The 24,665-nt window shown below is 44.7% G+C and overlaps 1 protein-coding gene across 4 annotated transcripts in view; it reads right to left on the bottom strand.

Moving 5' to 3' along the window:
* Window positions 1-532: 532 nt before the first annotated feature.
* Window positions 533-24,665, bottom strand: part of LAMB2 (laminin subunit beta 2) — a 112,291-nt gene continuing 88,158 nt past the window's right edge. For 2 of the 4 annotated variants that reach the window (XM_073644859.1, XM_073644856.1), the window contains 24 exons: window positions 23,999-24,078; window positions 23,015-23,150; window positions 22,713-22,871; window positions 20,422-20,549; window positions 19,874-19,994; window positions 18,907-19,099; window positions 17,677-17,820; window positions 17,361-17,592; window positions 15,768-15,931; window positions 14,638-14,667; window positions 12,706-12,771; window positions 10,542-10,766; window positions 9,956-10,173; window positions 9,055-9,151; window positions 7,831-8,203; window positions 6,305-6,489; window positions 5,899-6,143; window positions 5,550-5,753; window positions 4,709-4,853; window positions 4,310-4,517; window positions 3,651-3,792; window positions 3,357-3,533; window positions 2,452-2,611; window positions 533-1,957 (listed from right to left, as the gene is read on the bottom strand). In XM_073644859.1, the coding sequence (XP_073500960.1) occupies window positions 1,821-1,957; window positions 2,452-2,611; window positions 3,357-3,533; window positions 3,651-3,792; window positions 4,310-4,517; window positions 4,709-4,853; window positions 5,550-5,753; window positions 5,899-6,143; window positions 6,305-6,489; window positions 7,831-8,203; window positions 9,055-9,151; window positions 9,956-10,173; window positions 10,542-10,766; window positions 12,706-12,771; window positions 14,638-14,667; window positions 15,768-15,931; window positions 17,361-17,592; window positions 17,677-17,820; window positions 18,907-19,099; window positions 19,874-19,994; window positions 20,422-20,549; window positions 22,713-22,871; window positions 23,015-23,150; window positions 23,999-24,078 (3,969 nt within the window). In that variant the 3' untranslated portion in view covers window positions 533-1,820. The remainder of the gene's footprint in view (window positions 1,958-2,451; window positions 2,612-3,356; window positions 3,534-3,650; window positions 3,793-4,309; window positions 4,518-4,708; window positions 4,854-5,549; window positions 5,754-5,898; window positions 6,144-6,304; window positions 6,490-7,830; window positions 8,204-9,054; window positions 9,152-9,955; window positions 10,174-10,541; window positions 10,767-12,705; window positions 12,772-14,637; window positions 14,668-15,767; window positions 15,932-17,360; window positions 17,593-17,676; window positions 17,821-18,906; window positions 19,100-19,873; window positions 19,995-20,421; window positions 20,550-22,712; window positions 22,872-23,014; window positions 23,151-23,998; window positions 24,079-24,665) is intronic. The other 2 variants (XM_073644857.1, XM_073644858.1) reach the window with 2 other exon arrangements.

Raw genomic sequence — 24,665 nt, 5'->3', positions numbered from 1 at the left:
TATTAGTTTATAACAGGGCACTTGCATGATTATAGTTTACATGGGGCATTATTACTGTCTAGGAGGCATAAAGGGCACATTACAACAACCCCTTTATTCGTAAGGTTCAGTATTTAGGGTACTATATAACGCATCAGGGGCTGCAATAGACACAGAATTGGGGGTGTCAGCCGGGTGGGGAGATTGTGCAGGTTAGGAATAGGTCGGGGTTACCCGAAATGTGAGAAGTGAAACGTGTCTGAGTTGCAAACTCTGTAGGGGAGTCGTGGCTGGATGAAGTTGTCATGGCGGTCTGGACCTGATGGAACGGGGGAGCTCCAACGGTGAACAGAACCGTAACAGCAAGGCTTCATACATGGGTTAGTGGCCGCTGTCGGTACTGCAGCTCCGATCACATTCACTTCAATAGAAGCTGCAGTACTGAGAACGGCTGCAGGTGCCTTTAAAGACCATTTCCGTCTCTCCAACCACATTTTAGTGTCCCAGTGCATCTAAAATAAAAAAAGAAATGAAGCAACTATTCGACAGGTCATCGATAATCAATTCCTATTTTGTGTCCACAGCTCCCATGCAGACCAATGTGTCTTCGTGGTAACAACAAAGGTTTCGGTTGTTGTTGGTCAACATACAGACATATAGGGTCTGATTAATCAATTTCGGGAGGGGGAGGGTAAGTGATTTTTCTTTATTTTGCCTCGTTACCATTGCTGTTTTTCTTCTCCAAAGTCTTCAAAATGAGGCCGTCAGTCAATTTCGCTGTTCTTTATTTTTGTCTTTTACCTTATTTGCGCCTCTTTAGAGCAAAAATTCGCATCATCCACTAAAATGTTTGCCCAAAAATTCCAGCCGAAGATAAAATTACTCCGAGGTGGGCTGGCCGGAGTATAATTGCACAAACAAAAAGGAGGGGCTTATAAAAAAAAAAGTCACAATTGATGATTTTGCGGCAAATATCTGAAAAACAAAAACCACGCCCGCAATGTCGAACACATACAAATTGGGTTTAAAAAAGGTGCAAATTAATAGAAGAATCTAGAAAAAAATCAAAAATGTCCAAAAAAAAGGCAAAACAATTAATCAGACCCATAGTCTGCATAGGAGCTGTGGACTCAAAACGGTAGAGAATGTTTAATCGAAACCTGTTGCAATATTGTTTTTTTTTTTTCTCTGACATAATAAATACAATTCAGGTGGTGAAGGTGGACGCAGCCTTAAAGGGATTTGTCCCAAGATTTCAAGAAACTTCCTAAAAATGTAATAAAATAATAAATAAAATAAATTCCCCACTAAGTGAGCGCTGGTGGTCTCTGCCGTTCGTGCAGCGATGACATCACGTCTGTGGTACCCCCTGGACAATCCCTTTAAATATTATAAAACACAAATGCAGTTTAGATATGACGGGGAAACTCCGGTCAGTTTTTACTACAAGTCGACCACGAGGAGCTGAACATCAAAAAGAGTCTTGTGTTACGAAATGTGAAATCGGTGACAAGTCCGGACAGCACAGGATGATGATTTAAAGGGATATTAAACTCCACCGCCGCCTCACACCAACTACATGGCTGCTTTGTTCTAGAAACAGCTCCCCCCACCGTCCGCAGGTTGTGTCCGGTATTGCAGCTTGTTTCTATAAAAGTCAATGAGACTAAACGGCAATACCGGACACAACCTGCGGGCGAGGGTGGCGCTGTTTCTTGAGAGAAAGCTGCCATGTTTTTCTAACCCCTTTTCCTTTTTTTTGTATAACACCCCTTTAAGTAATCAGACTTTGCGTGGTGGAGCCGGTTCTTGGTGTTTGGTCCTTCACGTGTGATTCTTCTTTATTGACACGTGTTGTATATCTGGATCTGGTGGTTTATGGCCTCGAGGATGGTCTTCATCTTGTCTTCCAGGCCGTCCAGCTGCTTGGCCTTTTCTTGGAGGATAACCTCATTCTTCTCGTACGACGCCTCCAATTCTGTAATCAGTAACAGCGACGTTAGTGAATTTCACGTTTTTCTTACGCAACGACAAAATTCTGTGTAATAAACTCTGTCCATCGACATAAAATGGAAAATAAAGCAACTTTGCGATTCGTCTTCATTAAAACTGTCCTACCATTTTGCTTCTGCAGCTTATACGCGGAGCAATGTGTCTCCGTGGTAACTTACAACAAACCCTGCGTAGTCATAGCCCGTCCTCTACTTCTGACTAACCTCCATTTCTCCTCTACTTTGTACTGACGTTGCAGGATCAGACTACACAGCGTTTGTTTGTTGTCTGTTACCATGGAGACGCATTGCTCTTCATAGGAGCTGTAGGCACAAAACGATAGGACATTTTTAAATCAAGATGTGTTGCAAAGTTGCTTCATTTTTTATTTCAGGTATGTTGGGATTAAATCAAAATTAATCTGGTAGTATGGAATTTCCAATAATCCGGCATTTTCAGCCTCATGCCGTAAGATTTTACCTTGAAGCCTTTTCAGCTTATCCTGCGCGTTCTCCAGCAACTGCTTCGCTTCGTCCCGTAGCTGATCCGCTTTATTCTTTGCGTCCTTTATGTTTTTCGCTTTGTGCTCTACAAAGTTCTGTACGGTTTTATACCGATCTTCCAGCTGTCCGTCCAGCACCTGAGAAGAGATATATATTCACTTGTGAGAGGGTATGTAGACTTTTATAGCCACGTTATATTGCGCCATATTTGTTTTGTTTTTTTAAAGCAAATAAGTTTGCAAATCTTTTTTTTGTTTAGTGTCTGCAGCTCCTATGCAGGTCTATGTGTCTCCATGGTTACAGACTACAAACAAACCCTGCGTAGTCTGATCCTGCAGTCGCGCGTTACTCTCATTGGTCCCCACTGTCTGTAGGTTACAAAGGAGCAGAAAGAAGTAAGAAAGGATGGCAGGATCAGACTACGCAGGGTTTGTTTGCAGTCTGTTACCATGGAGACACATAGGGCTGTATAGGAGCTGTGTACATAAAAAAAATGTAGATTTTTAGATGCTCTTGAGCATCAGAAAACTTGACCGATTTAAGGGGTAGATATTTATGATGTCTATAGAATTTGGCAAAAAATGTATATTGGACTTGCATCAATCTCCAAAGTGGGGGTCTCCAGACCCCCGTCCACCCTGGGAGGTAGCCATCCACACATATATGACTATTTCTGTGACTCCCATAGAAGTGAATGGAGAGAGACACAGATATGCATGCTCCTTCTGGATCTGTTTTTCAGGACGGGGATCGGCGGACCCCCATCTTGTTGATAGATTCGGACCCCACCTTTGAAACCTACATTATTTGTCATGTCCTCTGTCATAAAGTAAACGTCTAAGATGGGAACCCCCTGTAAGGTAAAGACTCCCCTCATAGTACCTTCTTTGCATCGTTGGCCTTGTCCAGGGCGGCACCGGCCGACTCCTCCGCCCGCGTCGCTGCCAGGCTGTTCCCGGCTCGCTTCACTTTCAGCGCATCGATTTGCTTATCCAGGTGACCGACTCGATCCATGGCGTCATTGAGCCGACTCTCGGCGTTAGAGGTTTCTGATTGTATCTGGACGGCAGAAGATGGAAAGAGATCACAGGCGGCAGCGGGACCAGACTACAAGAGGCTTGTTTGTAGTCTATAACCATGGAGACTCATGAACCTGGATACCGCTCATTATCTTACCGCAGTTAGCTTCATCTCTGTATCTAATAAGTCGTTGTTGGCACTTAGGATGGCGCCTTCTGCGGCGTTCTGTGCCCTCTTGGCATCGTCCAAAGCTTTCTTCACTGACTCCGCCGCGTTCTTCACATTCTCCGCTCGGTTCCTGAATAAAGAAGAACATGAAGAAGACGAGGTTCTAAGTTTAAAGGGAAATTCCATCAAAGTTATACTTTCCATAAAGAGTTTTACAATCCAAGTTAAAGGATGGCCGTCATTATAAAAAAAGATGTGATCGGTTGGGGGATCCGGGTGTTGAGCCCCCCCCAATAATTGGTTAAATGATTGTTGTGCTGATCTATACAAGTAAATGAATCTGTTCATCACAGGTTGGTCTGTTTTATAAAGTTTTAAAAAGTTGGACAACTCCTTTAAAAATTTGTCAGATTTTCAGCGGCCTGTGACCACCACAAGGGGGAGCTAAACGGATGTGGAGCTGTACAGGATCTGCTCTGTGAGCTCCCTCTTGTGGCAGCTGCAGGTATATGCCATGAAATGGCCCCAAATTAGGTTCCTATCAGAGTCTCCCAGGCTTCATTTTTTTTCTTTGAGGGATATGGAGACAAAAGAACATTGTCATATAACAAAAGAATAAAAAATCAACCAGAAAACACGAATCATACTTTGCTTTCTTGGCCTCATTCAGCAACTGTTCGGCTCTGCGGACGTCGGCCGCCGTGTGGTCCAGAATGGCGTCTACGTTGGAAAGGGCGCTCACTCGGTCTTTGATTTCCTCCGCGAGGCGTTGGATCTGTTGCGGAGTTGCAGGAATGGAAAGGTCCAGGACACGGCTCGCCAACCGCTCTATGCTGTCTGGGTCTGCTCCCTCCTCTGCTCGATCAATACAGAATATGACAGTAATCAATATCCGGAGTGAACATAAAAACATCATAAGAAAAAAAAAAATCATTCTTTTATGAAAATTCGTAAGGAGACCACCAGCAAGGAGACATGCTGATGGTTTCCCTTTATGATTTTATTAAAAAAATGGGTCTTCTTCTCTAAGGAAATGTGTCGCTTACGGTTCAGGAAGTCTTTGATCTGCTGGATGAGCAGCTGAAGTTCTTTATTGGATTGTTCTACCCTTCCCTTCGTCTCACTGGCTCGATCCAGTGTCGCCTGCGCCCTCTGTTTCGCTCTGTCAGCATTTGCCTTCGCCTCCGCCACCTGCATTGTGAATAGAGAAACAAAAATTATAAAGTAACTACACTTTTAAAAAACTTTTGATTTCCAAAAAAAGAGCAGAAAAGCTCATCCGAGCGCCGCCCTCCTTTGCTATCTGAGACAGACCCGTAAACTTTCTACTGAGCCCGTCCGCCCCTTCCTTTTAAAGTTTGATCAGGGGCTTCCCACTGAACGGATGCATGCGAAGATCTAATGTCTGTTTCAGTAAATATCAAATGGTAGTTGTTTTGTAAAAGCAAGCATATTTCCCTTTAAGAGTTGTGGGCATGCTCTGTGACATGCGTATTCCCTTTAAGAGTAGTGGGAATGCTTGGTGACATGCATATTTCCCTTTAAGGGTTGTGCGCATGCTCGGTGACATGCATATTTCCCTTTAAGAGTTGTGGGCGTGCTCGGTGACATGCATAATTCCCTTTAAGAGTGGTGGGCATGCTCGATGACATGCATAATCCCCTTTAAAAGTTGTGGGCATGCTCGATGACATGCATATTTGCCTTTAAGAGTTATGCGCATGCTCGGTGACATGCATATTTCCCTTTAAGAGTTGTGGGCATGCTTGGTGATATGCATAATTCTCTTTAAGAGTTGTGGGTGTGCTCGGTGACAAAGCTTGTGGGCATCCATATTGAAATATTAAAACCGAGCAGAGTGCACTATGTAATAATGGCGGGTTTATACCTTCTGGAAAAGGACGTCCACCTCTCTCAGCGCCTTCTGCAGCTCATCCTCCGCATGCTTGGCCCGATCCAGCGCATTATCAGCAGTGGCCACAGCGCCATTACAGCTCAGGCCACCACAGTGCCTGTTACCTTCATCATCCCGGCAGCCGGCGCCCCCACAAGGGCTCTCTTCGCAGGGGACATCTCCAGGGGCCCCACAAACCTGTAAAATAGAAATATTTATAATGATTTCCCCTTTAATCCATTCCATTTCATAGATTTTTGCAGCAGCTCTCTTTCTGGCTTAAAGAGATAGAACTGATCTAGGACCCCTATTCCTTCCGCGTGCCCACATGGCTATGTCGTACCTTCTCGTTGATGTTCTTCAGGTCTAATGTGGCGTCGGTTTTGGCCTTGAGGTCGTTTAGCGCCCGGCGGTTGGCCGCGTTCTTCCGGTTGAATTCGTCTCTTTTGTGAGCCATGAGCTGCTCCGTTTTGACTCTGGTTTTGGCGGAATCGCTGACGGGGCTGGGGAAGCCTATCACGGAGGCGTTTACGAGCTGCTCAGCCCCTCTGGACTGCTCGTAGGACTGGTGGATATTGTCATACGCTCCTGGGTTACAAGAACAGATTTTCTCGTTTTAGCTGCAGTGTCGCCCCCTTGTGTGCGTTTTTTTTATTTAAGCGTTGAAATATGGAAAATACGGGAATGGAACGCAAAGGGAAAGACGAACCATGTGCCATGTCTGGCAAAATATTTACATATGCAAATACCTAAAAAGTTTGAGTTCTTCAGGACGTCCAGCTGATGAGCCCTCTCCTTGGCCGTCGCGTTTAGGCTCCGGACCTCCCTTTCCAGCTCGGCCAGGTCATGGTTGGCATCAAAGTTTTCATCCTGCACGTTGGTCAGTTCACCCTCCAGTTGGGTGAGGGTCTCGGTCAAGTCATTAATTTTATTCCTAAATGGAAAAGAATCTCAATATTTCTTTATATAACATATATATATATAGTTTATTTTTTTTAACCCTTTCCCAGCCGCGTTGTTTTTTAATTTTTCATCCTCTTTTTCCAGGAGGCATAATTTTGGCTGTCTGGGTTGCGGTTTTGAACGGCTCTGACCATATAGTGTACTTAAAAACGGGAAGGGGGGGGGATTTCCAAGTGTGGCGAAATGGTTAAAAAAAAAAAAACGCCATTCTGCCATTTCTTTAAAAAAAAAATTTCAATAATTTTTGTTATGTTTTTACGGCGTTTCAGGTCAGTGCGATTATGGCGATTCCAAACCTGTATATTATTATTATTTTTATTTTTTTTTACATATTTTATTGGTTAAAATAAAAAAATTCAGCACTTTGTTAAAAAGAAAATTTGCCAACATTTTCTGAGATTTTTTATTTTATTTTTCTATCACTGGAGCTGTTTTGGGGTACATATAATGTTTGATCTGTTTTTTTTTTTTTTTTTTTTTTTAAGAAGTGTGGAGACCAAAAAACAACAATTTTTTTTTTACTTTTCAATATTTTAATAGATCAAACTCTTCGGGATATGACGATACCAAATGTGTTTTATTTCTTTTATTTCTTTTTTTTTACATTCCTTTATGTTTGGTTGGGAATATAAACTTTTATAAAAATAAAAAATGTAAGAAAATATATGAATTTTTACCTTTCTTTTTTAGTCCCCCTAGGGGACTTGAACCTATGATCGGCGATTTATTTCTTCTATGTTTTGTAAAACCTCAGTATTGCCCTAGATAGGAAAAAATACTGATCTCTTATGAAGCCTAAGATGGCGGCAAAGAGAGCCGTCAGTAGGCCCCCGGCTGCCATGGCAACCATAGTCTCCCTGCTGGGGGTAAAGAAGGTGATGGAGGCCGAAATGATATTGACAGCCATATTTAAGTGGTTAAACCACAGCGTTCAGGGCGATCGCCGATCACTGACTGTATAACTCAGAAGGGAAGGGGTTAAACAGCTCTGGTAAAATGAAAGCTGCTCTGAAATGGTCTTTGTTGCTCATAACAACCAATTTTGATCAATCTACCAAAAAACGTTTTGGTTTGTGGCGTTTTTGTGACATTTTTTTGTGTGTAAAAAACACAGTGCAGTAAATTTATCATCACTGTCTCTACAATTCTTTGTGTTGCCCCTAACAACCAATCACAGTGCAGCTTTCATTTAGCAACAGCCGTTTAAGAAATGAAAGCTGCACTCTGATTGGTTGCTATGGGCGACAGAGGCCATTTTATTGAGGCCTAGAAGGATAAAGCGATTTTCTGAGTTGTATTACGATACACTAACCGTAAGTCGTCCATGATCTTCATCAGTCTGGTCACCGACGCCACCGTGACGTTGCGGGCATTTACGATTTTGCGCGCCCTGGAGAGTTTCTCTTCAATCTCCTTAAAGTTCTTCTTGTAGGTCCCGGCGACGCCCATCAGGTGGACGTCCTTGGCGCGACGTACCAAGTCTCGGCTCTGGGTCGCCAAGTCCTGGACTATTCGGTCCCAGTCGCCGAAGCACTCGTGACATGGCTGGCAGTCGGGGAAGTGTCCAGCAAACCCCCGGGCGCACTGATCGCAGCGCACGCCCGATACTCCCTGCCGACAGGTGCAGTGCCCAGTGGCCCGGTTACATTGCGGTGATTGGATTCCTCGACGGTCGCAGTCGCAAGCTGTCAAGTTAATAGAGAGTGACATGGTGGACGCTGTATTTAAAGGGTTAGGAAAACATGGCTGCCATCTTCCAGGAACAGCGCCACACCTGTCCTTGGGTTGTCTCTGGTATTACAGCTCAGCTCTATGGAAGTAAATGAGGTTGAGATGCAATACCACATACAACCTGTGGACAGTAGTGGCACTGTTTATCGGCCATATTTTTCCAATCCTGTACGTCCCCTACGCAATGTTAGATAAGGGAGGGTCTCCATCCCAAGCCCCACAAACAGGGTGACCATGTCAAAGAGGGGCTTGTATGAAGCAACAGTCGAGAAGATGTATGTCGCTCCTCCTAAAAGCTGGTTGAGTTGGGTTTCCAGAGTGAGCAAAAAAGAACATTTCCATTAATGTCCATTGATAGTCAGTTCTTAAAGGGGTATTCCAGTTATAACAAGTTGTCACCAATCCACAGGACAGATGATAACTGAGATTGTGGGGGGTCTGACCGCTGGACCCCCTCTAGATCACCAGAACGGGGGTCATTAGTCCAACATTCAAATGGGCAGTGACTTCCCCAGTCAGAGTGTATGGGGCTAATGGCAGCACACATAGGCAACAGCTGCTCCATCCCCGTGGGGGCACAGGAGTCCCCCATATGGTGATCGGTGGGGGGGCCAAGTTTCCAGATTTTCACTGATCCAGCAACGTCATCTGTCCTGTGCCCGGAACTGCAACTCGGCCTCATTAAAGTGAAACATGTCACCCAATAGAACCGAAGGGTAAAATGAGCCCAAAGGCTTGCAATCTAAAGGAAATGGGGCGGGGGGATCCCATAAGTATTAGTACGATATGCGGAAGGGAACGTTACCTCTGCACTGAACGCTCGGGTTCCCCCAATAATTCTCCTGACACTCAGTACATGTGGAGCCACCAAATCCCGGTCTGCACTGACACCGTCCCGTGAACTGAAGGACATAAAGGAGAAAATTAATATTAATGTATCCAGACTTTTTCTCAAAGGGGTTGTCCACAAAGGACCTCCACCGATCAGATTGACAGAAATATAATTCCTTTTTATAGCACTGGAAAAAAATGTCTGCTTTCTTCCAGCACAGCGCCTCTCCTGTCTACAGGTTGTGTGCGGTAATGCAGCTCAGCCCCATTCATTTTAAAGGGATTGTCCACTATTGGAGAACCTCTTAGTAACGGGACCAGGGAGGCGATAACAATAAAAAAAAAAAACGATACTCGCCTGCCGACCGGTGGTGTTCCTCAATTATCACCTCTGCGTCCCAGGCTAGCATCCAGTTGGTGCGGCACGTGAGCGCTGCAGCTGATCAGTGGCCACTAATCAATTCACATATTGCCCGAACCTGTTTCTTCCACTCAGATGAAATGTGAATGCTGCAGTCGATCAGCAGCACTTGATTGGCTGCAGTGTTGACATAATGCCAGGAGACCATCTGAAGATGCATTGCTAAGAATGGAGGCGCAGAGCTAGTCCGGGAGGGTAGTGTTGTTGTTTCTCCCCCTCCTGGCCTAGTAATAAGGGATGGTCCGGTTGTGGACATCCCCTTTGATAGAACTGAGCTGCAATACCAGACACAACCCATGGTCAGGTGTGGCGCTGTTTCTAGAGGGACTCAGACATCTTTTCTCTAATTCTGTACATCTATATCTGTCAGTCTGATGGGTGGAGATCCCGGCCTTCGCAATCATTTTCCATGGAAAGGTATGCAAGGTGCAGTAATTTGGTAAATTCGACTCACCTCATTACAACTAAGGCTAAAAGAGTTGTGGGGGTCACAGTTGCAAGGGATGCACCCCTTTCCACTTGCCAGGTTCCAAAAGTTGAGGCTACAGCGGTCGCAGCTTTGACCCTTGACGTTAGGAAGACACTGGCACTGCCCGCTTGTCCTATCGCACATGCAATCATTCCTGGAGGTGCACTGGCTGCGGTCTGTCCCCAGGTTATTACAGACACACTCTAACATAACAGGGAGAATAAAGAGAGTCAGGATGTTATAATGTCTCTTTATAGAGATTGTAGCTGTTTTTCTAGTACACAGCTCCAAATCCTCTGCAGAAACCAAGACATTACAAGATGCAATTATCTGTGCCTACAGCCACCACTAAGGGGAGCTCAAGTGCTTGCTGCATACTGTTAATACATTGACTTCAATAATAAATCTGTATGCAGTCATATCCTGAGCTCCCCCTAGTGTTGGCTGCAGTAAGACGACATCTTGTCTTTTAATGGTGGAGAATTTGGATCAGAAAAACGAATCTTAATTAGATTTGGTTTCCATGTGTTGTCCGGAGGATACATATATTTTCTAATACTTTGTCACTCACTGTTACAGTTGCGTCTCGAGGCGTCTCCGTAGTAGCCGACCCGGCACTGCTCGCAGAACCTGCCCTCTGTATTATACTTGCACTTGAGGCATTGTCCGCTGCGGCGGTCGCAGGAGTCGATATCTGACATATCAATGTTGTTGTTGCACTGGCAGGGAAGGCAGCGGCCTCCAACCTGAAAGGGATTCCCGTAGAAGCCGGGAGCGCACTCCTCACATCGAGAACCTGGAGGTGAGAACTTCATGTTATTGACAATTCGGAGGCAAAGCGGACACACAAGTCCAGGGCTGCAGTCACGCAACCATTAAACTTGTACGATCTGCCTGCGATTTGCTGCCGTTTCGACTACTTGAGAGTTTCTTTTCGATTTCCTTCGAGGCCTGTGATGAATACGTCTCGTGCTACTCGGGGGGGCCGACGATTAAAGCTTCGTCAAGTTTTGATTTTTTGGCCACAGTCACAGCCGCATTGTGCCGCAGCGCAACCATGCTGACATCATTAGATGCAATTTTGCAATGTGACAGCACGATTTCCATGTCACGTGACCAAAGTTGGTGCATAACATATGTGAGGGCGACTACTTGAGAGTTTCTTTTCGATTTTCCTCAAGGCCTGTGATGGAAACGTCTCGGACTACTTGGGGGCTGACGATAAAAGTTTCATTAAGTTTGGATTTTTTGGCCACAGTCACTGCCGCTTTGTGCCGCAGCGCAACCATGCTGACATCATTAGATGCAATTTTGCAATGTGACAGCACGATTTTCATGTCACGTGACCAAAGTTGGTGCATAACATATGTGAGGGACACTGCCAAGATGCTAAAACAATCCTTATTATATGGGGTGGGCACAAATCACAGGTGCAGACGGGCATTTTGCTTTGTCGGTGCCCATCTCTAACTTGCCATTCAGTCTTGCTAAGCTTCACCAAGAATGATGACACTCTAGATTATTAGGCCGTATTTCACAATGATGTATTTTATTTAATGTATGTTCAGGGCTCAGTTCATAAAATCCATCCCAAATAATTTTCTTTTACATAAATGCATGTATTTTGGGACTAAAAAAAAAAAAATAATTTTGCCGTTGAGATTTTTTTTAAATTTTGCACCGTTTCCCTTCTATATCCTCCGTGTTGCACTGTCTATTGCTGACCACAAAATGAGTTAACTGAGAATCTGTCAGCGTGTTCCTTCTGACTTGGAACTCTTTTGTCTTTTTTATGAGCCCCCTACCCCAGCTGATTTATGACCGTAGACCACACCAAAGTTGTGCAGGAAATAAAGAGCCTATCAAACTCAATTGCAAAAATTGTTAACCCTGAAAAACATGCATTTAGGTAAAAAAATCTGTCTGTCTTTATAATATGTGATAGAGATATATATATATATATATATATATATATATATATATATATATATATATATATATATATATATAATTATTCTTTTTTTATTTATTTATTTTTTTCCAGTGGTGAGAGGGTGGTGTGGTGCAATATTAATTTTCAACTCACTCAGGAAAAATGGTAGAATGGTAATACCACCCCAGTGTTTTGGCCGAGCACATAGGCAGTGGCCTGTGAGATGGGGGTTAAAGGGTCAAGCTTCACCCCATGGACGTTCCTAAAATTCTCCACCACCTGTGTTCTGATTTCTCCGCCATGTCACCATCACAGGCAGCTCTACTCGGGAGGTCTTGAGATACAAACCCTTGAGAATATCTTGTGTATGTGACCGGAAGTGAGATCCTTGTCCATGAGGGCACATATCCTGGGACAACTAGCCCAAAACTCTTACTTCCACCCATCTCAAACCTCCTAGTGTCCTGGTCCTACGAATCAGTGTGGTGACGGTATATAGACGACATCCATTACTATATACCAACAGGTTCGTCACAACTGTGGGTGCACGGCTTATTTTCACAAATAGGGCTGCTGGGACAAGAATAAGGCCTGTACAATACTATGCCCCATAATAAGTGTCACTCCTGTAGCCAAGGAAAATTGCTTTCTGTAAATTGTGCAACATGTTTTATGCAAAATGTGACTCAAGCCTCATAGCTGTGCTGATGGGCTTCACCGGTGGGCATAATACGGCATAGGTAGAGATATTGGAGCAATAATATCAGCTTCTGGACATTCCCCAGGACCCCTAGATATGTACCTCTTATGGTCCACGGGACCTGTCTGCATATTGGCCTAGTCTGGCAGCATTTGGGTCCAGTAGTTACTAGGAATAAAACACGTCTCAGGTGGCGGTGATTTATATTATAGCTGGAGGAGTGTGATATAGTTCAGCCAGATGGGACATATAATCGGTGACATGTGTACGGTCCTCAGCCAAATTGTGATCTGTGGCGTTAAAAGATCGGAAGTGCGTATCGTTCAGCCAAACGTGATTTGTGGGCGCGTAATCGGAAGAGCGACGCTGCTTATATCAGCCGGGAAGGCTTCTTCTTGTTGATGGGTCTATAGGACGTATGGAGATTTGTCACACAGCCACTCGGGCTTCTTACATTTGCACAGTCCCTGCTCTCTCCTCTCATTTTTTTTTGGGCTTTCTGTTTATAACTATTGAGTCGAATTTCAATTTTTGTTTGTATTCAATGCCGACATCTTGTAGCAAAGGGGATCGGACAATTCAGGGCTCAGTCTCTTCTGACCAAGGGTCTTATAGCAGCCACCAGAAGATCCCTTTTACATGTGGATCAATTCTCCATGTGCATTATTGGGCACCACTGCCTTTGTTAAATTAGCGTCAATAGGGCATCTGTAGGACGTGTCATCAGAAAACAAACTTTGTTTATACCAGATTTTTCTATCAAATGTATTTTCTAATAAATATTGATTTTTTTTTTTTCCATATCACTAAGCCTAGTTTTAGACTCTTGATTCCTGTTCTGTACAGAAGACTTTTCAGCAGTCTCATTATCATTACAGACAGGAAAACCTTAACTGATGAAACCTCTTTATACAGGATCCACCAGTCACAACCAGACACAGCTCACCTCCTCCTCATCCTGTACAATAACTCTATATACTGTAGATAAGACAGGATCCACCATTCACAATAGGTGATGTCACAGCTCACCTCCTCCTCCGCCTGTACAATGACTGATAACACCTCTATATACAATAGATAACACAGGATCCTTCATTCACAATAGGTGATGTCACAGCTCACCTCCTCCTGTACAATGACTGATAACACCTCTATATACAGTAGATAACACAGGATCCACCATTCACAATAGGTGATGTCACAGCTCACCTCCTCCCCTCCCTGCACAATGACTGATAACACCTTAATATACAGCTGATAACACAGGATCCACCATTCACAATAGGAGATGTCACAGCTCACCTCCTCCTCCCTTCTAATGACAGCATGCTCAGATAATGCTTCTATACAAACTAATAGAGTCTGGTCAGTCTATTGCTGCCAATGTTCATCTGAAGAACAGGAGATCGGAGTCTAATGTTCGGCCTAATAACTTGATATAACCCATAGGCCATTTTCTGATGATAATCTCTTATCTACAGGGGCGTGAGATGCACTTGGTGTTTTTGGACGTTATTCGACCTCTGGAAGATAAACCCCATTGATTAGGTATTTGCGCCATGTGACTGTAAAGCTTTAGTACAGCGGTTACTGCACAACCATTACTATTTAGTGAATGGGTAACTCCAGATGAAGAAGCAGGTTGGGTTATACCAAGCCAGTGACGGAACGTACTGCCCAAGTGTCGCAACAACACGGCCCACCCAAATCCACCATTACTTTGGTTTAGGTTCCAGTAGTGGGGCCATTGCTGGACCCCATAGCAGCAGCGTTTCAGTCAATATTTGCACTGGGTTGTTGTGGTCGATGGTGAGTTATGGTCGATGGTGACCCCCATCGCACCAGTGGTTGGAAGCCCAAATGTTTTTTAGTTTTTGACCCTACATACAGTAGATCTACTAAGCGTAGGGGATCTAATTAGGTGTCTGATCTATTATCTGTGCTTGTAGCCGAGACCACTGTCTCCCCCCTAGCAGGTGTGAAGGAAAGCCATGCATCAGGGTGGGTGACAAGGCAGGGAAGCCATTTACTCACGCCGGGCCCCTCCTGACCTCTTTACCAGTCCTGAGAAGAGAAATGATAAGAAATGCTGCACAATACATCCACAGATGATGAATCCCGCAAAACACACTCGGTGGGGCATTAATTCATTGGGAGCGACAAGAGAAACCTTGTAAAGCTCTTTTCACATTTATGGAAATGACGGAGAGCTGGATCTGTCTCATGACAAACACCGATGGCGGACATTTATACTGTACCGGATGGGAGCCTTAGATTCCTCCAACGACATTAAAATGGCCTTGACTTTCCTCAACGCTTCCCTCTTGGGGTTCATTTAATTAAAAAAAAAATGGGGCCCTGATCATCTTTAGACCTTTTTTATCTTAATTTTAGATATATAAAATAATACTGCCATGCTGTGCCTAAATAATACTCCTATAAAGTCTCCATGTAATACCGCCATATACAGCCCTCATAATACCACTATATAGTGCCCAAACAAACAATATATTACTCACATTTTACTGCCATGTAGTTCTCAAATAACAACATAGTGTCTAAATAATACTCCTATACAGTGTCCATGTAATATTTCCATATACAGCCCTCATAATACTACTGTACAGTGCCCAAACAATCAATATATTACTCACTATACAGCTCATATTTTACTGACATGTAGTTCCCTAATAATTCCAACATACAGTGTCTAAATAATACTCCTATACAGTCTATATGTAATACTGCCATAAAGAGCCCACATAATACCACCATATAGTGTCCAATTAATACATTAATCACTACAGAGCTCACATTTTACTGCCATATAGTTCTCAAATAATAACACACAGTGCCTAAATAATACTCCCTTACAGCGTCCATGTAATACTGCCATATACTGCTCACATTGTACCACAGTATAGCGCCCAAATAATATATTACTACAGAGCTCACATTATTCTGCCTTATAATTCCCAAATAATACCAACAGACAATACCTGGTGGTTTGAGGGTTCATTTTAGTCTACGGTGGTCCTAGGGGGCCCTGGGCACTTCCCCAGTTTGAGGTGTGACTGGGTGAATTGGGCACACCAGGGTGATTTGCCGATGTGAAGGGCTGTTAGCGCGGCCCACCTGGAACCTCCCCGTGATGGGGGACTCACCTGTATAGCCTTGGTTACAGTTACAGATGACCTGTCGTGATCGGGGGTCTTGATGACAGGATACTGCAAAGTGTCTCCCACTATTGGGACCTTCTGGGCAAGGGCATGGCCGGCAGTGATCACCCGATCCTAGCACAGGATTTCCAAAGAAGCCGCCTGAACATCTGGAAGGAAAGAGACACAAAGATACCTGGAATTATGGACTTTTTATGCCTGCATTGTTCCATTCCTCTGTTATTCCGCCTGAATAAAATAACAACTGGGCGTTACTATTCCCCTTGTCAGTATTTTTTTGTGCTAAACAGGCGGCACTAATTGGTTACTCCCCATTACCAATTAATGCATACATTTCCAGGAGTAATAACAGAGGAACACAGTGTTCAAAGAAAAGATGTTCCTGCCTGATTTCATGAGAAATAAAAAACTCTTTCTGACATCCGCCAGACATGTACATAAGCCCTCTGTGTACGCGGTGAGTGTTATACAGCCGGCACCTGCCACTAACAGCAAGCCAGCTCTGATCTCTGCTGGTTAACCATTTATATGCTGCAAGTGAATCTCTCATATCGGCATTTAAGTGATGCAGTCTGGGATGGAGACCCCTCCAATGCCCATTGGCCTCTATGTGACGCAGGGGTGGGATACCGATGTGTTGCACTGGTAGTCAGGGGTCTCCTCGGCCCTCTGTGAAGCTCAGCACATGGACGCCACTATAGAAGATCGTTACTTCCAGTATATACTGCAATGCTAATACTAAGGTATCGCAGTGAGTAATGTAAATGATCAAACTGGTTCTAGGAGCACAGGACTTAAAAAAATAAAATAAAAACAATTGAATTTAAAGAATGTTTTAAAATAAATAATAATAAAATTACAAATGAAAATAAAGAAATTATAAAATAAAAAAAAAAACATAGTATCGATGCATCCATAAAAGCCAGTGAATGAAAATGTAAATGTATTTTGCATATATAGTAAACTCCCAGAAAGAAAAATCAAAGGACTGCTATTTTTCGGTCATTACACCTCGAAAAGAAAAAATAAAAATCAGTAAAAGTGATCAGAACACAGCGAGGACCCCAAATTGGTACCGTGGAAATCTGCAGCTTAGCACGCAAAAAAAACCAAGCCCTCACCCAGCTCCATCAATGGAAAAATAAAAAAAAGGTACAGGTCTCGGAAAGTGGCGACACAAACTAAAAGTTTTGAAAAATTTTAATTTTTTGTAAAATACTAATATAAGTTTATTATTTTTTTAATTTTATATATATAAAAAAAAAACATACAAGTCTGTTGTCGCCGTAATCGTACTGACCTGGAGAATCATTCTGACAGGTCAATTTTATTGCACAATGAATATCGTAGGAGAGAAACTCAAAAACAGTTTAGAAATAGAAGTTTTTTCATCATTTTGCAGCACTTGGAATTTTTCTCTCCTGTTTTTCAGTACATTAGGATTATTATTATTTGTTCCTGCAAAAAAAATCAAGTCCTTGTACGACTGTATAAAAAGTTATGGCACTTGGAAGAAGAGGAAAAAAAAAAAAACGAAAGCGCAAAAAATTAAATTAGTCCCTAATTCCTTGTAGTCACCTCTGGCAGCGGTCTCCGGTGGTGCTGTCCCGGCAGTTCAGGCAGGCCCCCGTCTTCTGGTCGCACTCCTCTGAATGGCCGTTACACAGGCATTTCCTGCAGTTAGGGAAGCCCCAGTGACCCGGTTGGCATCGGTCGCACTTTGGCCCGTAGGCCCCAGTCCGACAAGGACACTGCCCGTTGTACTGATCGCAGAAGTTGTGGCTGGATCCCTCCAGGTGACAGTCGCAGCCTGCGGCGGATTATAAAGACGAGACGTAACATACAGCACAGACACGGCGCGCACTATTAGCTTCCTCACTTAGGGTTTGATTACTTTTGCAGCCGGCCGATCCGAATCCATGAGTCCCAGGGGCGCATCGGTCACAGCGGCGTCCGATTACGTTGGGTTTACACCTGCATTGTCCGCCTTGGGGGTCACATTCTGAACTCAGAGATCCTTGAGGGTCACAGTTGCAGGCTGGAGAAGGGAGTACGAATATTTAGTAACAATTACAAAAAAAATGGCTGCTGGCTTCCAGAAACAGCGCCACACCTGTCCACGGGTTGCGTCTGGTATTACACCGTATCTCCAGGACTGGAGATAAATCCATTCCCTTTAGATGCAGTGGTCAATGCTGACCACAGCTTCAGAAGAATGGGTCTACCTCTATGTCCAGTGCTGGTGTAGGGATCTGGCTCCTTACAGGGCAGACGCCAGCTGTGTCATACAGCCGGCATCTGCCTCTAGCACAGCGACTGGAGCTAGCTCTGATCGCTGCTGTTTAACCATTTAGAAGCCGCTGTTAAAGTGTGGCACTGGCATGGAAATGGTTCTAAACGGTAGGGGGGTCCGTTCGGGTGCCTTCATCTTACCCTCCTCCCCCCTTCAAGGACCTGATGCCAATAGGTTGACCTTATTATATACTACAATATAAAGTATCACAGTATATAGCACAAGCAATCATACATTCAAGTCCCCTAGGGAAGCTAAAAAAAAAAAATATGTAAAAAGCAGTAAAAAAAAAATCTTGTTAAAAAAATAGACAATAAATAAAGTATAAATCAGCCCCTTTTCCCAATCCAAAAAAATAAAGATATTAAATTCTAAATATATTATATATTATATTGTAATGTTATAAAATTAATTAACCAATAATAATAAATGCTGTAATGGAAAAAAATTGCTATTTTTTTTGATCACCGCAACCCCTCCCTCAAATCAATAAGAAGTGATCAAAATGCACATTATATGGTAAAATGAAGGTGACATTCAAATCTACAACTCGTCTTGCAAAAAACAAATCCCCGCACGTTTATGTCGACGGAGAAATAGGAGAGTTATGGCTTGGGAAAAAAGAAGAAACAAAAACGGGAAAATGGCTCCAATGGGAAATAGACGGAGTCTTTCTGTGATTAAAGGGGTTTTGTAGACAGTTGTTGAATTAGCAAACTACACTCAAGTTACACCACTTTATTTTCTACCACTAGGGGGCAGTGAGAGTCTCTGTCCAGCAGCAAAAGCGCAGCAATTGTGAGCCGACTGTCTGTCGGGACTGTTACTCACCCAGGGCTCCATCATGAAGAACGGCCGACATGCTGGTGATCAGTTTGGAGCAAACCTCATTGGTCTGTGATTTTATGACGCTGCCGCTGGTACTGTGGCAACGGAATCTTTCGAAAGCATCCTTACGTTGAATGGAAGCCGGGTCCCCACCGATAAACATCTCCAGAGAGGAGTAACGTGGAACAAGAACCAACTAGGGGCAAAAGATCAATATGACAAAGACTTTCACACTCAGTCATATATAGAAGAAGGGACCCCAAAGCAATGCGCTCCCTCATCATAGGGCTGGGATGTTGCACCTAGGACAGGAGGGTCTGGTGTTTGTTTGCCCCTCTGTTCTCTTTTCAGTAATCTTAATGATGCAATTCCTCAGAGGAGGGGCATCCTTCACAGGTACTGGCAAAGTGATAGGACCAGGGCTTTCCAAGCTCAGCCTAGGACAGAAGGGTCTGGTGTTTGTTTGCCCCTCTGTTCTCTTTTCAGTAATCTTAATGATGCAATTCCTCAGGGGAGGGGCATCCTGCACAGGTACTGGCAAAGTGATAGGACCAGGGCTTTCCAAGCTCAGCCTAGGACAGAAGGGTCTGGTGTTTGTTTGCCCCTCTGTTCTCTTTTCAGGACACTTGGTGGAATCCCCAATATCTGTTATTGTTAGCGATATTGTTCCTCAGGGGAGGGGCATCCTGCACAGGTACTGGCAAAGTGATAGGACCAGGGCTTTCCAAGCTCAGCCTAGGACAGAAGGGTCTGGTGTTTGTTTGCCCCTCTGTTCTCTTTTCAGGACACTTGGTGGAATCCCCAATATCTGTTATTGTTAGCGATATTGTTCCTCAGGGGAGGGGCATCCTGCACAGGTTCTAACAAAGTGATAGGACCAGGGCTTTCCAAGCTCCGCCTTTATGATATGTTCACCCTTGGGTCACACTATAGAAAGGGTTATACTGTATATACCTCCAGTCATACTCACCGAATCTATCAGTATAATGGCTCCTTGCACTCTCTCCCGAGAGCTGTATCGGGTGAATTCAAGGCGGACAGTGTAACTGACCCCACGCTCCAGGCAAACCGGCTGAGGCAGGACGACATGTCTGGAAAAGTAAATCATAACCACCTGTGAAGTAGTACACCTGTCATGTAAGGGGGACTCACTCTGCAGGTGTACTACCCCTATAAACCCATGACTGGGGGATGAATATTTTTTGACACTGGGGCGGAGTTAATCCTGCCAAGTACAGTTTCTAAGGGAATAGCCCCTTAATATAGAGGATCTGGGCTCTGAGTTCATTTTGGAGCCCCCTAGTCTGCGGTTGGATATTAATATAGTAATCAGGGGTCTGATAGTAGTGTAGGGCGTCAGGATATAATTAGGGGATCTGATAGTAATAAAGGGGCCAGGCCGTGGGTCTGATATGATGATATGGTTCTGAATATATTTGGGGGCTCTGGCCCGGTCATGGCGCTGTTTCCATATGAAAGCCGCCATGTTTTTGTGGATAACCTGTTCTTTAAACTCACCTGGTAGTGGTAGGAAGAGAGGTAGTCATCAGGTCATCGGAGGGAATGGTGTTACCGCAGGGGCTGCTGGAAGGAATAGGGCCGGGTCTGATAATGGAAATCTTCACTTGTTGCCACCTCTCAGGAAACTGCCCATAAATCAATAAAGAAGGGTAAATGAGAACCCCTCCGTGGCAGGACGACCATACACAGTATATCGGGTTTATACGCCTGGTGGATTGTATCTACACCCGATCCCTAATGTCCTAGGGGGCTTTTGCCAAATAAAAAGATGGTAGGTTTTTTTAATTGCACAACAGTATTGATAAAAATCCTACATGAGGCCCAGATAAGCAGCTGTAGTGGGTGCTGAGGTAGCAGACTCACCCCGGCCCTGGTGTCCTAGGGGGCCCCTCTGCTACATGAGGAGATGGCAGTATTATTTATGATATTGGTAGAAATCCTACATCAGGGGCAAAGATATAACTGTACAGGGTGCTGATATCACAGTCTCACCCTGGCCCTGGTGTCCTGGGGGTTTTTTGCCAGATAAGAAGATGGCTGTATTATTAACGCCATGTAACAGTGTTGGTAACAATCATACTTCAGGCCTGAGATGTAGCTGTAGGGGGTGCAGATGTAGCAGTCTCACCCCTACCCTGGTGTCCTAGGGGCCTCTATGCCACACAAGAGACGGCAGTGTCATTAATGGTCTGTAAAGTATCGGGCCAAAGGTGTAACTGTATAGGGTACAGAAATCAGTGTTACCTCGGCCCTGATGTCCTAGGGGACTTTTAGCAGATAAGAAGATAGGGCTATTATTAATGATATATAACAGTATTAGGAGAAATCTTATATCAATCCAAGAGATATAGCTGTAAGGGGTCTCTCCCCGGCCCTACTATGCTAGGGGACCCTATGCCACAAAAGAAGATGGGAGAGTTCTTAATGGAATATAACAGTATTGGTGGAAATCATACTTCAAACCAGAGATGTCTCACCCTGGCCCTGGTGGCCTAGGCGCCCTTCTGCCACATAAGAAGATGCAGTATTATTAATGGCACGTAGTATAGGTAGGGATCTTGCATTAGGGCTAGAGATGTAGCTGTAGGGAGTGCAGAGGTAGCAGTTTCACACTGGCCCTGGTGTCCTAGGGGCTTGTCTGCCACATAAGGAGATGGCAGTATTATTAATGGCACGTAGTATAGGTAGGGATCTTACATTAGGGCTAGAGATGTAGCTGTAGGGGGTGCAGAGGTAGCAGTTTCACACTGGCCCTGGTGGCCTAGAGGCTCGTCTGCCACATAAGGAGATGGCAGTATTATTAATGGCACGTAGTATAGGTAGGGATCTTACATTAGGGCTAGAGATGTAGCTGTAGGGGGTGCAGAGGTAGCAGTTTCACACTGGCCCTGGTGGCCTAATACACTGGCCCTGGTGGCCTAAGGGCTCGTCTGCCACATAAGGAGATGGCAGTATTATTAATGGCACATAGTATAGGTAGGGATCTTACATTAGGGCTAGAGATGTAGCTGTAGGGAGTGCAGAGGTAGCAGTTTCACACTGGCCCTGGTGTCCTAGGGGTTTGTCTGCCACATAAGGAGATGGCAGTATTATTAATGGCACGTAGTATAGGTAGGGATCTTACATTAGGGCTAGAGATGTAGCTGTAGGGAGTGCAGAGGTAGCAGTTTCACACTGGCCCTGGTGTCCTAGGGGCTTGTCTGCCACATAAGGAGATGGCAGTATTATTAATGGCACGTAGTATAGGTAGGGATCTTACATTAGGGCTAGAGATGTAGCTGTAGGGGGAGCAGAGGTAGCAGTTTCACACTGGCCCTGGTGTCCTAGGGGCTTGTCTGCCACATAAGGAGATGGCAGTATTATTAATGGCACGCAGTATAGGTAGGGATCTTACATTAGGGCTAGAGATGTAGCTGTAGGGGGTGCAGAGGTAGCAGTTTCACACTGGCCCTGGTGGCCTAGAGGCTCGTCTGCCACATAAGGAGATGGCAGTATTATTAATGGCACGTAGTATAGGTAGGGATCTTACATTAGGGCTAGAGATGTAGCTGTAGGGGGTGCAGAGGTAGCAGTTTCACACTGGCCCTGGTGGCCTAGGGGCTTGTCTGCCATATAAGGAGATGGCAGTATTATTAATGGCGTGTAGCAGTATAGGTGGAGATGTAGCTATAGTGAGAGCAGAGGTTGCAATCCCACCTAATGCTGGGTTTGTAGGGGGGTCAATAGCACATGGCAGGCGGCGGCCTCGTCACAGACTTCATTATGACCTGTGTGTAGGAATGTTTTACCTTGGGCTCGTACCGGATGATGGCCTCATACTCCACGGAGTACGGGATATTGCTGATCTGAAACTCCACGACTCCACCCTCAGGAACCAGAGCGAATCCTGGGCCCGTCCACGTGGCAGGGCGACCCGCTGGGCGTTCACGCTCAGACACTGAGGAGCCCTATGTAAGAAACGAGGAGCAGAGTTATCGAAAAGAAGAGTGGTCTCCACCCTGCAGCTGTCAGGGCATGCTGGGAGTTGTAGTTTGGCCATAGCTGACCACAGCTCGGGCTGCAAATACTCGGATCTTCAGGGCTTTGTTACCTGTCGGAGCAGAGCGGATTCAGCCTCATAGGTGTAGTGGTCCAAGTCGATTCGGTAGTACCCGGATTTGACCAGGTTGCACTGCCTGCTCACCATGTTGTTTCTGCAGCGGCACTGGCCCGTCTCAGCCGCACAGCTAGCGAAAAAAATCACAAGAGGTTACAAAATCCGTCCCATGGGTCACACCTTACTCCTACACCACGTTACAGAGAACTTCTGAGAACTTCTTTGGTTGCGTCCCAATGACAAAACTTCTTGCCTTTGTGCCCCGGAGGCTCAGTTTTATCATAGGGACCACTCGGCCTCATACAAAATTAACAGATCGATTTCAAAACGAAAGCTGGAATCATATTATTAACTCACTATCATAAGACTGATCCGGGAGATAAGTGTTGTCATAGGGACTAAAGCACTTTCCACAACTTCAACCACCGATTAGCTGTCTTAGGCTCTTCTCTGCTCCTGTCCACACAACAGCGCTTCCTCAACTCATCATCTTTAATTTTCCACCCATTGGTAAAAAAAAATGTGAGTTGGAGACTCAGTGTCTCTGCCAGAGGACAGGAGAGTAAGTGTTGTCATAGGGACGAAAAAGCACTTTTCAGCTTCTAATAACTTGGCATAGAAATTTGATACGGAAAAAAAATTGACATTTTAAAATAAAGTCTTTTCCCGTCTTTGTGATCAGTGCGAGACAAACCTCGGGGGCCCCAGCGACCCAGAGAATGAAGGGGACGCAGCTCTGGTCATCATACAACTGTGCAGGGAACTGCAGCCAGCCCCCTTCACTAGAATAGGGCCTTGGGTGCGCTGCAGTTCCCTGCACAACCCTAGAAATCACAGGTGTATTCCTTTAAGAAGGTCCGCAAAGGCGGGATGTGTGCAAATTTGCATAAAACAACCCATATTTTTGCATTTGGGAGAGAAACAGGACAGGACCTAAAATGTGTGGAGGGATTCATCACCTCGTCCTCCTAGACTTACTGATTGTCCCATGCGCCTCCAACGTCACAGTCACAGGCCCGGCATCCATGGAGGTCGTGACTGAGAGCCCAGTATTCCGGCTGGAGGAATCGAAGATGGAAAAAAAATGGAAAAATTAAATCAGAATTCCTCACATACAACTCTTAGGAGGTCCGTATCATAGGTGGTCTTTATCACGGGTGATCCTTAACATAAGTGGTCTTTATCATGGATGGTCCTTTTATAGGTGGTCTTTATCACAGGTGGTCCTTATCATGGGTGGTCATTATCATGGGTGGTCATTATCATGCGTGGTACTTTCCATAGGTGGTCCTTTCCATAGGTGGAGCTTACCATAGATAGGTTTTTATAAGTGGTCCTTACTATAGGTGGTACTAACCATAGGTGCTCCTTACCATAGATGGTTCTTAGCATAGATGGACCTTACCATAGATGGTTCTTAGCATAGATGGACCTTACCATAGATGGTCCTTATTGTAGGTGGACCTTACCATAGGTGGGCCTTACCATAGGTGGACCTTACCATAGATAGTCCTTATTATAGGTGGTCCTTACCATAGGTGGTCCTTATCATAGGTGGTCCTTATCATAGGTGGACCTTACCATAGGTGGACCTTATTATAGGTGGTCCTTACCATAGGTGGTCCTTATCATAGGTGGTCCTTAC

This window comes from Phyllobates terribilis, unplaced genomic scaffold (assembly GCF_046119375.1).
Source record: "Phyllobates terribilis strain yellow unplaced genomic scaffold, ASM4611937v1 Scaffold_8__6_contigs__length_399053987, whole genome shotgun sequence".
In the NCBI taxonomy this organism is placed as follows: Eukaryota; Metazoa; Chordata; class Amphibia; order Anura; family Dendrobatidae; genus Phyllobates; species Phyllobates terribilis.
The sequence above is the reverse complement of the archived record's forward strand: the minus strand, read 5'-3'. Positions and strand labels throughout refer to the sequence as shown.